Raw genomic sequence first — 14507 nt, 5'->3', positions numbered from 1 at the left:
AACTGCGCTCAACTAAGCCGCGCCCGATTAAACCGTGTCGCTGACGTCATCAACAGGGCGACAACAGCCAGTACAGAGAAAGAAGGGCGCTTTAAATAGCGCTTTGAAAGCAAGCCGATTCAACTTAAGGTAAGGGTTAGGTTTAGGGTTAGCTTTAGGGTTAGGTTAAGGGTTAGGGTTAGGTTTAGGGTTAGGTTAAGGGTTAGGGTTAGGTTTAGGGTTAGGTTAAGGGTTAGGATTAGGTTAAGGGTTAGGGTTAGGTTTAGGGTTAGGTTAAGGGTTAGGTTTAGGGTTAGGTTAAGGGTTAGGTTTAGGGTTAGGTTAAGGGTTAGGATTAGGTTTAGGGTTAGTTAAGGGTTAGGTTTACGGTTAGGTTTAGGGTTAGGTTAAGGGTTAGGTTAAGGGTTAGGTTTAGGGTTAGGTTTAGGATTAAGTTTATGGGGGTTAGGTTGAGGTTTAGGGGTTAATTTTAGGTTTAGGGTTTACAGCATGCTTCTCTCTCCGCGCTGTTGTCGCCCTTTTGATGACGTCAGCGACGCGGTTTAGTCGAGCGCGGTTTTGTGGTGGAAACTCTTTGAGTAGCTTTTGCATGCTGGCTTACCTATCTCTGCCTTCTCTCTCTCTCCCCTTTCTCCTTGCCTTGAGCCTCTTTGGGCCTTTAAACTTTTTCCCTTGTCTGTTGCTCTTCTTGCTTCCGTGCCTTTCCATGCTGCATCTCACTGTGCTCCTTTCTGTCACTAGGACCCCAAGAGCTCCCCTCTGCTTCCTCCGGACCTGTTAAAGAGTTTGGCTGCCTTGGAGGAGGAGGAAGAGCTGATTTTCTCTAATCCTCCCGATCTTTACCCAGCACTGCTGGGGCCTCTCGCCTCTCTTCCTGGACGAAGCCTCTTTGTATGTATTTTGACTTAATTCTGCTGCTTCTTGCTCTAATTTTGCCCTCTTTTTTTTTTTGTTCATTTGACTTCAAGGTCAGTTGGAGGTTTGGAATCTATATTCCTTGCTGAAATTGTCTTTACGGGGGGAATGAAGATCTTATAGGAGAAAGCAGTTGTTAAACAAGGTGTAATGTTCTATCAGGGTTGCTCCTTTCCAATGCACAATGTATTTGTAAATACTGGAAAGGGGGGGACCATGTTGAACCGTACCCCACCCAATTCTGTTTTTTTTACAAAAATGGATCAACTTGACTTTCCCAAGTCTATTCAATTGGGGGGGGGGGGGTAATGAAAGTGTGCTTGCCTACTACACACCTACTAAAGGTGGTGTTCTACCTGACCGCATTATTGCTCCAGAATTCTTATTCAAGCACCGTGTAAGAAAACTGCAATCTTACATGATCCAAATTCTTCTTGGCTTGCGGGGGACTTTCTAATTAAGTTTTCCATCTGTGTTAGTACAAAAATATACTTTTACATCCTGTAATGTGAATAAAATAGGTATTAAGTGACAGGAACCATGAACTTAAGACCTAGCAAGCACGTCTCAGCCATTTAATTAATTTTAAAGAAATGAGGCATTCTACTTTAAAGCAGTGTAGAAAATATACTACTGTCAGCATGTGGTCTCCATTGATCTCCTTTTTTTAAAGGCTACCCAATCTGTTTTGACATTTATCAGGCAGAGAAACACAGTCCTTCAAGTAAGATTGAGATGAAAAAATATTCACATTTGTTAATATAACCAATAAGGGCTGGTTTAGGCCATGTCAGGGGTTCCATGCAAATTTCATTAGTCAACCAGATGTGGAACATGAAAATAGCAGCTTTCCCTCTTGTCGTTCACAGCTTTTGCTGATAGAAATATTGTTCTCTAGTATTGGAAAAGGAGTAACCCTTGATAGATTCATCTTTCTAAAATCTAATTTGAGGCTATCATAGATTAGCATAAAGGCCATATGTATTTCAAGTATATGTGACATTTATCTACCTGTATCCTGTCATGAGTGCAGAAGAGCCTTAATTAAGGAGATGCTATGTATTTTCCCACAAAAAGGTAGAGAAATCCTGTATCTTAATACATGTTGAACCTAGTGAAAATCCAAAGCCTTTCTAATTAAATTCTAATTTCTAATTAAAATGCTACCATTAAGAAAGAGAGATTCTATTGTCATAAAATCACTAGGATTTCTTTCTTCCTGTTAATTATATATTTGCCTAGGATGCTTGATGGAAAGGTAAGAAAAATGAAGACCTGTAAATTTTAGACCTGGAGGTTGAATTTCTATATGGTCATTTCACATATATACATATGAAATATACCTTTATTTATATAATACAGTTCCCATGTGGAATTGGCTAAAAACTACTTCTCTTAAAATGATGCCCCAACTCCATGGAACTGTTTATGTCAACATCAGTGATGCATGGTTAGATGAGCAGTGGCAAAGAACTCAAAAGCACCAGTCTCTTACACAAAGCATAGTTAATAAGAAGTGTTATACTTCAGCTTTGTAGGGTCTTGATTATCTTGTATAAATTTACTTTGAGTGATAGATAGGTCTTTAGAAATGTCACTATTTCTCAAACAGTTCCTACTTTGTAAACACAGTAACTTGGCATATTTATTGAATGGAAGGTTATTAAAAATCTAAATATTTAGAAATATGTCTTGGATTCATTGATAAATGAAGTGATTCCTTTCGTTATCATGGGAAGCTTGGCTCCCTGAGAACTCCCTTGCTGAACGGGAGAATAAGAATGGGAAGGAAGAGATGCTGTTTCTTGTTTTCCTTTGCAAATCCCAATAATGTATTATGTGATAAAAATTTTCCAGTATTCCAGAACAGATCCTTTTTGATATAGGAGGCTGCAAAGAGAAGGGAATTGGTTAAAATTTCAGGAAAGTCATGGAGTTTATGGAGTTGCAGTTCTGGATTGAGCCTGCTGATTGCATGCGTGTATGCGTGTATGTGTGTTAATTTTTAAGTTCAGTCAAAGAAAATGCTTGATTTGTATTAAAACGTAGTAGGATTACGCATACATAATCCCTCTGGGATTTTTATTCCAGTGAAATTGTGAAAGACGTCGGTCTTCAGTTATCAGACATTAAAAAAATTCCCGCAAGGTTTTTTTTATTTTTGTTTTACCTTAGCAGAATATTTTCGTCTCCCTATAGTTTTGAGTTGATTTTTACGTAACTTCTGACAGTTACCCTTAAACTATCTTTCCAGTTCTATAAAGCGATTTACAGTAATTATTTCCATAAACCCAAAATGTTTTCTTTTTCTGAAGAAAGATGTAGAAAGAATATGAAATCTTTAGAGAGAACACATGAAATTTATTAGTCATTAGCTAGTAATTCTTTAGACTGAATGCTACTCTTGCTCATCTCCCCAGTATCATTTGAGTTTAATGATTTGAATTATGCAGCTGGCATTGATTGCATCCCTTCCAATCAAATCCTAATGACAGGTCAGGTCAGGGCCCCCATTATAAGAGAGTTGAAGGTATGTCACTTTTTATCTACCGATATGTGTCCATTTGACATCAATTAATGCCAAAATATGATACTAACTCTGAGTTTATCTGATTACCTTTCTTTAAAAAAATTGCTTTAAACTTAATTTGTCGCACCAACCAATCAGAAATTTTTAATCCCCCCCCTCCAGATTATGCAAATTGAACAGTTTTGCATAATTGTTCTACAATGTTGTGCAATTTATTCTGATTTTCTTTTCACAGAGAAAGCCAGCAACTCTATAGGATTGATCTCATACTTCCATGCTTTCCTCTGGAGATAAAATTATATAGGACCTTGTTTCTGCTGTATGAAATTGGAGTTTCTAATGAAACTGTAGTCTTCATTCAAATGATAATCCTTTTTTCCTACACTCAAGAACAGGCTTGCAAAGCCAATATAGCTCTGCATATTAGTCAGTTTTAATTATTTTAATCAGATTCTATTTAACACGATATCTTCATTTTGGCTAATGTTACTCTATTAATTGCATTAACAAGTTATTTGCAACATCAGTATTTTTTTCTTTTAAATAAAACCCTAAAAACTACTAGGTTTGTGGTTATGGAAATACTAATTCAGATATTAAGCCTTCATATTTCAGCAGAAACCAATTACTTCATTTACATCATACATTCATACCTAATGAATAGTTTGATGAACTGCAATTTTATGGCTCCACAACCACATAAGGTGTAGCCTATTGTTTTAATATGAAATTTCCCAAATGAATTGTCATTTTTTTGAGAGCTACATATGCAACTGTCCGCACTATTTGCTATCATTTGCAATTTCTTCAAATTATTCATATTTATTTAAAGCGCCTCTATCATATGGTTAAAGAAGTAATACAATACAAGGATCTTTAATGTGATTCTTGTACTCATGCATGCTATATGAACCCCCAGGATGCTTTCCACTCTGTTATTTTTATATTAGCTGACCTGTAAGTCAATAACAAATTTTATTACTCTCTTTCCCTTATCCTGAAGAAATCACTGTTGGAGAAACCATCAGATCTGATGTCACAGTCACCATCTTTCCTATCGCTCACAGGCTTCTCTCTCAATCAGGTAACTTAATAACTTTCTCGTTTTTCCTTCTAGATAGCTTTGTCACTTTGTTAGGCCCATGTGTTGCTTTGAAGAAATTGCTCAGCAGAGCTTTGAACAAAGCACCATGTCCAAGCTGATTTGAAAACCCTAGAGATCTTCTCGCTTCTAAGGCCAGGAGCTGAGATAGCCAGCACCAGAAGAATGCAGTCAGTTCCCTTCTTCAGGATGCATTGCCCACAATCTTTACTCAGGCAGGTAGCAAGTGATACCTAGGATTGATTCTACGCCCATATGCTGGAAGGCATCCAGATTGGCTGGCTGGCTTCAACAATTACCATACAGTTGTCTAATAGACAATGCGGCGAAGTTAGCCAATCTGGAGTCTCTTCAATAAGTGGGCTTCCAGGCTGGCTTCCTGCTGTGGACAGTCCTGTGGTGCTCACTAAAGCCACCCAGGTTGAAAGGCCTTGAGAGCAGGCACAAGTAGCTACATGCTGCTAGAGTTCAGCCAGTGCTATGGGAATGGACCTATAAAGTGAGTGAGTATGTGTACTTATTGATGCCACTTACCCTGCAACTTTATCTTGTGTTACTTAGCTGTTCTGACCCACTTCCGTACAGCGAGTCACGCCGACACAAGATTACTGCTAAACAATTCATTCACTGTAAATTAACACACCGACAAGACTTTGGCAGCAACCCCGACTTCCCAGATAAGAAATACAAACCAGAGCTTCTCCAGCTTTAGTATAATAGTTGAATCCTGCAAACAGCCTCCTCCCAAAGTCTCTTCTTATATACTCTCTTGGGAAGAGCCTAATCACAACCACCTGCTCCAGGGCCTGGTGTCAGGGACACACTCCCTTTGGCTTTCACCGCTGCTCCATGCCTCAGGCGCCTCCTGGTGGCCAACCAGCCTCTCTGGTCCCTGCTCGGAGTCTGAACCCTGTCCACGGTCCTCCACATCTTCTAGAGCCGACCCATGGGGTCCCTCGTTATCGGAGTCTGTTTGCAGCTCCAACGGCTCCTGCTGGGCCACACATTTAGCTATTTATTTATTGAATTTATATGCTGGAAGGCTTATGCCTCCTAACAATAAACATTTTAAAAAATATATTACAGCATGCATTCAGACTAAATCTGTAGGTCCCATGAGCAAATTGCCTATAATTAAGTAGCATCATTACCCCAAAGGCTCTTGATTGTGATCAAAAGAGCCATCATCGCCTCACGGGGTAGGCCATTCCAGAGCAGAACTTCCCCTCGGACACCCTTTATATTAAGTTCTCGGGTAGGAGTTCTTATCCTCTCTTCTCAACCAAGCAGAGGACTCTCTCTGAATCAGCTGGCCCGACAGATAACAAGGACACGAGCCATAAATTATTGCAAATTGTTTATAGTGATAACAGTTAAACTCCATTGGTCTGAACGATTTTGGATGGAAGGGAGCTCTCATGTTGGAATATTCCTCCGTACAATATATTAATACCATAAGGTGCAAGTAATTTTAGGCTGTAACTTTCCTTGCAGCATGCTAGTTCTCTATGGCTGGAGTTTCATGGTATGCTCATAACACAGAGCATTTTTATCCTGGCAAGTTGAACATCCTACATGGTGACCAGACTCCTAAAACAGCTTGAAGATGCCCTGCCAATAGAAACTTATGTAAAAACTAGGCACAATGCCATGGCATGATAGTGGTGTGTTCAGTTGCCAGATCTAAACAAGTCAATACAATATATGTTGTCAGTCAAACAGAACTAAATATATACTATCCTAGCACATTTCATTCTACTTACTTACTAACTCACTGGAGAAGGGAAGGAACTGACTGTTTCCCTCACAGTTTTAGTATATGTTAGGAATAAATGTTTACATATTGATTGTCTGGCAATCTGATTTTTTAGTTTCGACCCAGTATATAGAATAGTACTGTTACATGGTTCTATTTCTTACTTTTTTATTTTTCATTTAAGAGCCAAGGATAGTGCATAGCAATAAAAGCAGTTGTCAGGCCTGGAATTATATTCCTTTTAGAACTTTGGCCTGGCACACTTTCTCTTATTTCATTATGCTGTTTCCTTAGTATAGTTGATGGGAGGGGGGAATAGACAGGAGTAGGATTGTGGAATGTATTGTTTTCATTCTTTACTAGAAGCCAAGGTCATCTTTTGTCTCCGCACCAGTACACCTGACCGGAAGCAGCTGGGTGTGGATGCCAGCGTGGAAGAAGACGATTGGACCATGTGATGGATTGTGGGTGTGGGGACAAGATCATGAACGTTTAACTGGGTGGAATTGTGGTGTCCTTTCCAGTATTGGGATTCATAGCATGATGCCAACATGTCTGTCTTATTAAATTGGAACTTTAAGGATACATTTGCCTTGGTCTCTGATTTAATTCTGTATGATATTTGGAACGCTGACAGCAGTATTCCTTCTTATAGCTAGGTTATATCTAATCCCTCATCATATCATTTAAAAGAGATAAATGCAATACGCAAAAAGACCTCTGGGTTTTAATATTAATTACTGTCATTCTTAAGCTAAATTATTTTGGACACCTTTTACTATGAACTCTGCAGCAATCTGAAGTAAACCTTTTATACTTCAGAAATATTGGATAAAGGCAACATTGACATACCTCACTAATACTACTGTACTGTACTAACATGTTGAATTGGTCTGGTGTGATCCCTTTCTTATTATCCCTGTGCGCTTTCTTTCAATTTTATAGGAAAGATATCCAAACAGCATGTTCAATGAAGTTTATGGGAAAAACCTCAATGCCAGCACAAAAGCCGACGTTACACCATCAGTAACTCACCAGGAGACTTCGCTTTATTCTCTTTTTGAAGGTACTCCGTGGTCTCCATCTCTTCCAGCCAGCTCAGGTGAGGCCCCAACATTCCCTTCATCACCTATGGCATACAACCTGAGGATAATGTGTGTACCGCTTGCTAAGCAACTCCCTTCCGTCACTATTTTGTGTGTGTGTGTGTGTGTTCAAAGTTTTATTTCTTTTAAAACAAACATTTCATCATTCCTCAATCAGTAAGACATCGAAGTACAATTTTTTCTATGTCAAAATAATTGTAGTTTACCACCAAATTCTTGTCTAGCCTAATGCATACCCCTCCCTCCCTCCCCCCTCCTCCTCCCCCCCCTCCTCCTCCCCCCCCCCGACTTCCCAGAACCCGTACACGGTATGGATTTTTAACAAAAACAGTCTAAAATCTATTGAGAAAAAAGAAATAAAGAAATTAATGACATCTCTACATTGATCTTAGCTTCTTCTTGCTGAACTAACTTTAAACAATTTAAATCATTTCTGATCTTAAGCATAGGCTATCTGGAATTTCTTGGTCCCGTATTTATTTTGTATATAGTCAATCCATTTTTTTCCAGTCTCGTTTATATCTCTCATTTGAGCGATCTTTAAGATATGCCGATATTTTAGCCATCTCGGCTAAGTTTGTAACTTTCAATGTCCATTCTTCCGTCACTATTGTAGGAACATCATAGAACATCAAGTTTCCTTTGAATTGTTCAGCAAATGCTATACTTCTTCTTTTCCTTTTCTAAGTAAATTTCCTTTCAACGTCTGAACACACCTGCTGGTTATATTTCTACATCTGTCTGTATATACCTACATGGCAGTGGTGGGTTGCAAATATTTTTACTACCGGTTTGGGTGCACTTCCGCATGCGTGCGCAACACTTCTGTGCATGCCTCCCACCGCCGCTACTACTGGTTCAGCAGAACCGGGAGCAACCCACCACTGGTATATGGGCTCTGAGTATATATGTGAGAAAGAAAGAGAGCAAGAACTGAAAACCCATTTGCAATCTTTGTGATATTCTTAGAACAAAGAAAACTTAGTAACTGTAATGCTCGCAAAGTCCAAAACCACGTCTGTTTTTGTTTATTGATGAATAAAAGGGAGTAAAAATCTTACATTAATAAAACCAAAATCATCCATAAAACTAAAAAAGTTAAATCAGGAGATCACCAAATGAAAAGGGGGGCCTTTTACCAGGTTCGCCTGGTACGTCAGTTGCGTCCCTTCCTGGATCGGGATGCTCTGTGCACAGTCCCTCATGCCCTTGTCCTTTCTCGCCTGGACTACTGTAACGCTCTCTACATGGGGCTGCCCTTGAAGAGCACCCGGAGGCTTCAACTGGTCCAGAATGCGGCTGCGCGGGTTATCATGGGGGCACCTAGGTGCTCCCATGTTACACCCCTTTTAGGTGGCCTGCACTGGTTGCCGCTTGTCTTCCGGGTGCGATTCAAGGTACTAATTATGGCCTTTAAAGCGCTCCATGGCTTAGGCCCAGGGTACCTGCGAGACCACCTACTGCCACCGGTAGCCTCCCACCGTCCAGTGCGATCCCACAGAGTTGGCCTCCTCAGGGTGCCATCGGCCAGACAGTGTCGGCTAGCGACCCCCAGGGGGAGAGCCTTCTCGGTGGGAGCCCCTTCCCTCTGGAATGAGCTGCCCCCGGAGCTTCGTATAATCCCCGACCTCCGGTCCTTCCGACGCGCCCTAAAAAGTTGGCTTTTCCAGCAAGCCAGCCTGGCCTGAACAAAACAAATCAAAGTATTGATTATTGTTAATTTTAATTTTAATTCTTTTTAAAAAATGTGTCATTGTTAATTTTAATTGGGTTTGGGGATATCCTATTTAATTTCTTTTTAACTTTTGTAGTATGTGTTTCTTTTAATGTTGTACGCCGCCCTGAGTCCTTGGGAGAAGGGCGGCATATAAATCGAATAAACCTAAACCTAAATTGACTTTTTTTCCTAAATTCCGTAGATCATTCAACACCAGCCAGCCAGTCTCCTCACTCCTCCAACCCGAGCAGCTTGCCAAGCTCTCCTCCAACTCACAACCACAATTCGGTTCCCTTCTCCAACTTTGGGCCCATTGGGACTCCTGACAACAGGGATCGGAGGATAACCGATCGGTGGAAGACAGATAAGCCAGGTGAATAGAAGGTCTTGCGTAGCATCAATTTTAATTTCAGTGGTTTTCGGAGACGTTTACCTGTTAACTCTTGCTCTCGTTCCAGCAATGGGAGGCTTTGGCCTGGACTATCTCCCAGCAACATCATCCTCTTCAGAGAGTGGCTGGCACCCAACCAGCACCCACAGTGGTCCCTGGTCAGCCCATGGCCCCTCCATAGAGGATTCGTCAGCTGTGCTTATGGAAAGTCTAAAGGTGGGTTGCGCACTGATTCTGCCCTTCGTTGTCAAGTTATGCATTAGATAATAGATACGGCAAAATTCTGAAATGATAATGCGGTGTCCTTTGTGATATTTTTTTGATTCTTGCTATTTGGCAATGATATTGTGAACCATTTGTCTGTGACGTATGTACAATTAAGATGTATCTGTTCTGACCCCCCCCCCCCCTTCTCAGACCAACACACTCCGAGTCAAAGATACTTTCCAGAATTTATTAACGGACAGACAGGTCCTTGGCAGCAAGCTGGCACAGATGAGTCGTGGCAGCAATCCAGCCTGCCAAGCTCACAATTCGAAGCTCACATTAGTTCCTGCGTTGACTTCTGCAAGAGGGCCGTGTGCACAAGCAGCCTCTTTTATAGTCTGGAGAGGAGCCTAATGACCACCAGCTGAGTGCAATCACCTCCTGTAATTGGGTAATTGTTCCTGACGCCTATTAGCTCTTCGATGGTGTGCATCCAGGAACAACTCACTGCCGGCGTCCGGCTCACTCTCCCTTGTCTCCTCCCCACTGGTCCAAGGTTCAGGCGCCTCCTGGTGGCCAACCAGCCTCTCTGCGCCCTGCTCGGAGTCGGAACCCTGTCCAGGGTCCTCCACATCCTCCAGAGCCGACTCATAGGGCCCCTCGCTGTCGGAGTCTGGTGGCAGCTCCAACGGCTCCTGCTGGGCCACAACACGGATATATTTTACAATGCTTCAGCCATACTGTGCCAGGAAGAACAGCAAGTCAGAGGCAGGAAAAGCTAGAGAAGTTGGTGAGGAAATAAGCAGGGCCTTGAGATGTTTCGAGCGTGCTCATCTTATGCGTCAGATCCTAACTTCATCTTACCGGATGTTTGTTTCTTTGCTTAGTCTATCTGGTCCAGTTCCATGATGCACCCTGGACCTTCCGCTCTGGAGCAACTGTTGATGCAGCAGAAGCAGAAGCAGCAACGCGGGCAAGGCGCCATGAACCCACCACACTGAGAACAAAAGAGCTGGCAACCTTTGCAATCGGAAGCTCCACACATCATGGCATGTTGGGTTTACAGGACTGTCCCACACAGTTCTGTGCGCGTGGCAGCCTCTCTTCTGTTCCTTGATGTCAGGAGGGTGTAAGCGCTCCACCGACCCACTTGAGTGTGCACGGAAACGAATGCAGTGCAATGGAAAACCAACACCAGGGACTCTCCCATCCCACCAGGGCCTTCTGGAGGGAGAGAGGGACCGCTGTTTTATCTTCACGGTAACCTGATATCACCGCCTCTCACCTCCTCCATCGTGCATGCGCCCAGCCATGTGGGAAAATAAAGAGATGGGAAAGAAGAGCAGATGGGAGAAGCCGCTGAGGACTTCTCGATCCTCTTCCTCAGTACTGGGGAACCTGATAGGAATCTTATTACCTATAGCTTTGCTGACTGAGAATGTAGTTGAAATTTATTCCTCCACGTTTCTAAATTTCGAATTATTACTGTCTCAGTAGTAAGATCACACTGAAATTCTTCCATACACAGATGTGCTTTGTAGTCAGTGTGTAGCACCCCCCCCTCGAGTCACCGGTCCAGCCAGCCAAGAGTTGGGTAAGTGGTAAATTGACGGGAACGGGAGGGGGGGGCGAGTGTCTGGTCTCCTGGGTTAGGCAAGGCGTTTTCACGAAGGAGAATTCGGTCCCTCCCGGCATCATTTCCACCTCTTCTTCAAAGGTTTGAGTCTGGACGATTGCGAATGGGTTAAGGATTCCAGCAGTACTGAAGCGCAGTGGCCACTGCCAGCCCTCCGTTCAGGGCAGCACCCTGCTGCTATGGGGTTTTTAAGTTAAAATGGTTCAGATTCCTGTACATTTTATGATAGCGTAGTGACCAGTCTGATGAAATGGCAAAGCTGGCCTGTGCATTCACAGCCTGACTTCTTTACGTAGGTAGCTAGAAGCTTTCTGTGTCTTTCTTTCCCCTCCCTTCCCAGACCCCTTTTCTAGTCTCCCCCCGCCCCCCAACCCAACCCTGCTTGGTTGCTTGTAGTTCTGTTCTCCATATGCAGCATCCCGCCAAATTCTAGCAGGATAACAGGGAGCAAAGGAATTAGACAGGACAATACAGGCAGTTTCCCCCCCTGCCAGTAAGTATACGTCCGCAGGTTCGCGCACAACGTGTAATCGCAGAGGTCCAGTTTCAGAACGGAAGTTCAAGGCAACAAGATCCCTACGAAGGGGGGACCCATGCGGAGAAGCTGCCAGCCCCACTTGCTCCTATAAGGATGCAGGAAGGGGGGAAAAAGGTTGAACTTGATATTTATTGAGCTGAAGGAAGGCTGCAACGCTACATAGGAAACAAGGACACTTCTTTCTCCCACCCACCCCCTTTACCTTTTTTAAAAAATAATATTTTTTTTGTTGTTTCCCAGGGTATCTATGGAAATGTTTTAAACTGTTGCAAATGCAGGAGTATGTATGTGTTATGTGTATCAGTCCAGGATCTGTGAGCCACAAATAAAACAGCTGCAGAGCAAAGCACATCCGGGGTCCACGCGTGACACTGGAGTCGGGGAACAGCCCCGTATAGACTATATATATATATATGTATATATATATATATATATGTATATATATATATATATATATATATATATATATATATATATATATATATATATATATATATATATATATATATATAAAAAGAAGCTGAATGAGGTGGTGTTCTCTCTAGGATAGGAATCAAACTCCCTGCGCGAGCCGTGTTGCTGCTCTGGGTTATATTGCTTAAAAAAAACCTTTCTTTAGAAAACTTTTTTAAAAAAACTCAGCCCTCATGGATGAAGTTCTTGCCCTACTTGTGCTTCTTTGGCCCCCCCTCCCCTGCCCCCCTCCCAAGCCGGCTTCCGCCCCTTTCCCTAAGTTTGCGTATTTGAGCTGTGCACCCCCAGCAGCTGCAACATTCCAGTGTTTGAACAACCACCGATTCTTGCACTCTAGACAACCTAACCGGATCCGTGATCTCACACTCTCCGCCGTGCCAGAATCCCGACCCATAGGTTCCCGTTTCTGCATGAGAAATCTGGCATTTGGAATGTTCTCTCTCTTTTTTTTTCCTGAATCTTTAAGGCAGGGCTCCCTTCCCCACCCCCTTTACACGCACGCCCTGCCGTGGCTAGAACCTCAAGGGAAGGGGGGAACCCTCCCCCCCCCAGCAGAGAAAACTGGTTTGTGTCGTAAGCTTCTTTTTGTGTTTTCGTCTGTCTGTGCGGGACCTGCAGCTGCTGAACTCAGCTTTGCCTTTAATTAAACCATGTTCTCTACAGCCAGTCTCGTGTAGTAACATTTTCTTTAACCAATTATTTCTTGTTCATGAAGCTCCCATTGATTTTGTTTGGCGGCAGAGGATATCTCTATTAACAAGTAGAAGGGGATTTATAGAGTGATGCGTACGGCAAGCGAAGTTGAATATGACAAAGCACAGTCAACAGGGTTGCATCTTCTACACCAAGAAAAAAGCTACTTGCAAGCTACGTTGTCTCATTTCAATTACTGAGGGTGACGGAAGAGTTGGCAATGTTTGAGAGAAAGACACACAAAGTGCTAAATGGATTTCTAGAGCTACATAGCTGTTCTGACCCCCCTCGTCCCACACCAGCACACAATCCGAGCCAAAGATAAGTTACGGCATTTAATTAACAGACAGACAGGTCCTTGGCAGCAAACCGGCACAGACAAGCTTGGGCAGCAATCCAGCACAGATAAGCCGTGGCAGCAATCCAGACTGCCAAGCTCACAATAATGTTCTCCGACATTAGTTCCTGCGTTGACTTCTGCAAAGAGGAGCATGTGCACAAGCAGTCCTTTTAGAGTCTGGAGAGGAGCCTAATGACCACCAGCTGAGTGCAATTATCTCCTGTAACTGCGCAACTGTTCCTGACGCCTATTAGCTCTTCGATACTGTGCATCCAGGAACAACTCACTGCTGGCTTCCGGCTCACTCTCCCTTGTCTCCTCCCCACTGCTCCAAGGCTCAGGCGCCTCCTGGTGGCCAACCAGCCTCTCTGCGTCCTGGTCGGAGTCGGAACCCTGTCCAGGGTCCTCCACATCCTCCAGAACCAACTCATAGGGCCCTTCGCTGTCGGAGTCTGGTGGCAGCCCCAACGGCTCCTGCTGGGCCACAACACATAGCCAAGGTTTGACAGACTAAACTTTGGAATTGCCCTACTGGTAAGTTTTTTTTTTATTAAGGAGTTGGTTTTTCTGTTAATAGAAGTTGGGAAAAAAACACACTAGTTGTGTTTGATAGAGAAAATAACAAAACTACAGCTTTTGAAGAAGTACTGGCAAAAATCAAACACTTGAACACTCTGCTGCTTTTCAACAACCTAGTTTTTTATTGCAGTAAAACACTACAGATGCAATTGAGCTAATTAATGAATTATTTTCACTTGCTAGAGATGGAATTACTTTCAGATTATGCTTTCCCATCATTCCAGCCTCTCATCTTAAGAGTCAGAGATTCAATCTTAGGTTTGCACATGTCCCTTTGAAAGTTTCTACAGTAGGAATTGAAGCAGCTGTAGCTTCTGCTCATTTTTTCTTCACGACCCATTATTTGCTTCTGCAGTACTTAACATTATTGGCCCTAACAAGGTAGCAAAACATTTTGAGATCCGAAAGATACATTTTAGTTAGACTTACATACCGCTTCATAGGGCTTTCAGCCCTCTCTAAGCGGTTTACAGAGTCAGCATATCGCCCCCACAGTCTGGGTCCTCATTTCACCCACCTCGGA

At 42.8% G+C, this 14507-nt stretch overlaps 1 protein-coding gene across 2 annotated transcripts in view; it reads left to right on the top strand.

Moving 5' to 3' along the window:
* The window catches only part of SMG7 (SMG7 nonsense mediated mRNA decay factor), a 71395-nt gene extending 59075 nt beyond the window's left edge, over positions 1-12320 (top strand). Inside the window, exons 18-23 of one of the 2 annotated variants that reach the window (XM_032226420.1) lie at positions 742-891; positions 4449-4529; positions 7249-7405; positions 9329-9499; positions 9585-9733; positions 10612-12320. In XM_032226420.1, coding sequence (XP_032082311.1) covers positions 742-891; positions 4449-4529; positions 7249-7405; positions 9329-9499; positions 9585-9733; positions 10612-10725 — 822 coding nt within the window. In that variant the 3' untranslated portion in view covers positions 10726-12320. The remainder of the gene's footprint in view (positions 1-741; positions 892-4448; positions 4530-7248; positions 7406-9328; positions 9500-9584; positions 9734-10611) is intronic. The other variant, XM_032226421.1, reaches the window with a different exon arrangement.
* Positions 12321-14507: the final 2187 nt, after the last annotated feature.

Source organism: Thamnophis elegans, chromosome 11 (assembly GCF_009769535.1).
Source record: "Thamnophis elegans isolate rThaEle1 chromosome 11, rThaEle1.pri, whole genome shotgun sequence".
NCBI lineage: Eukaryota > Metazoa > Chordata > Lepidosauria > Squamata > Colubridae > Thamnophis > Thamnophis elegans.
This window is presented reverse-complemented; position numbering and strand designations above follow the sequence as displayed.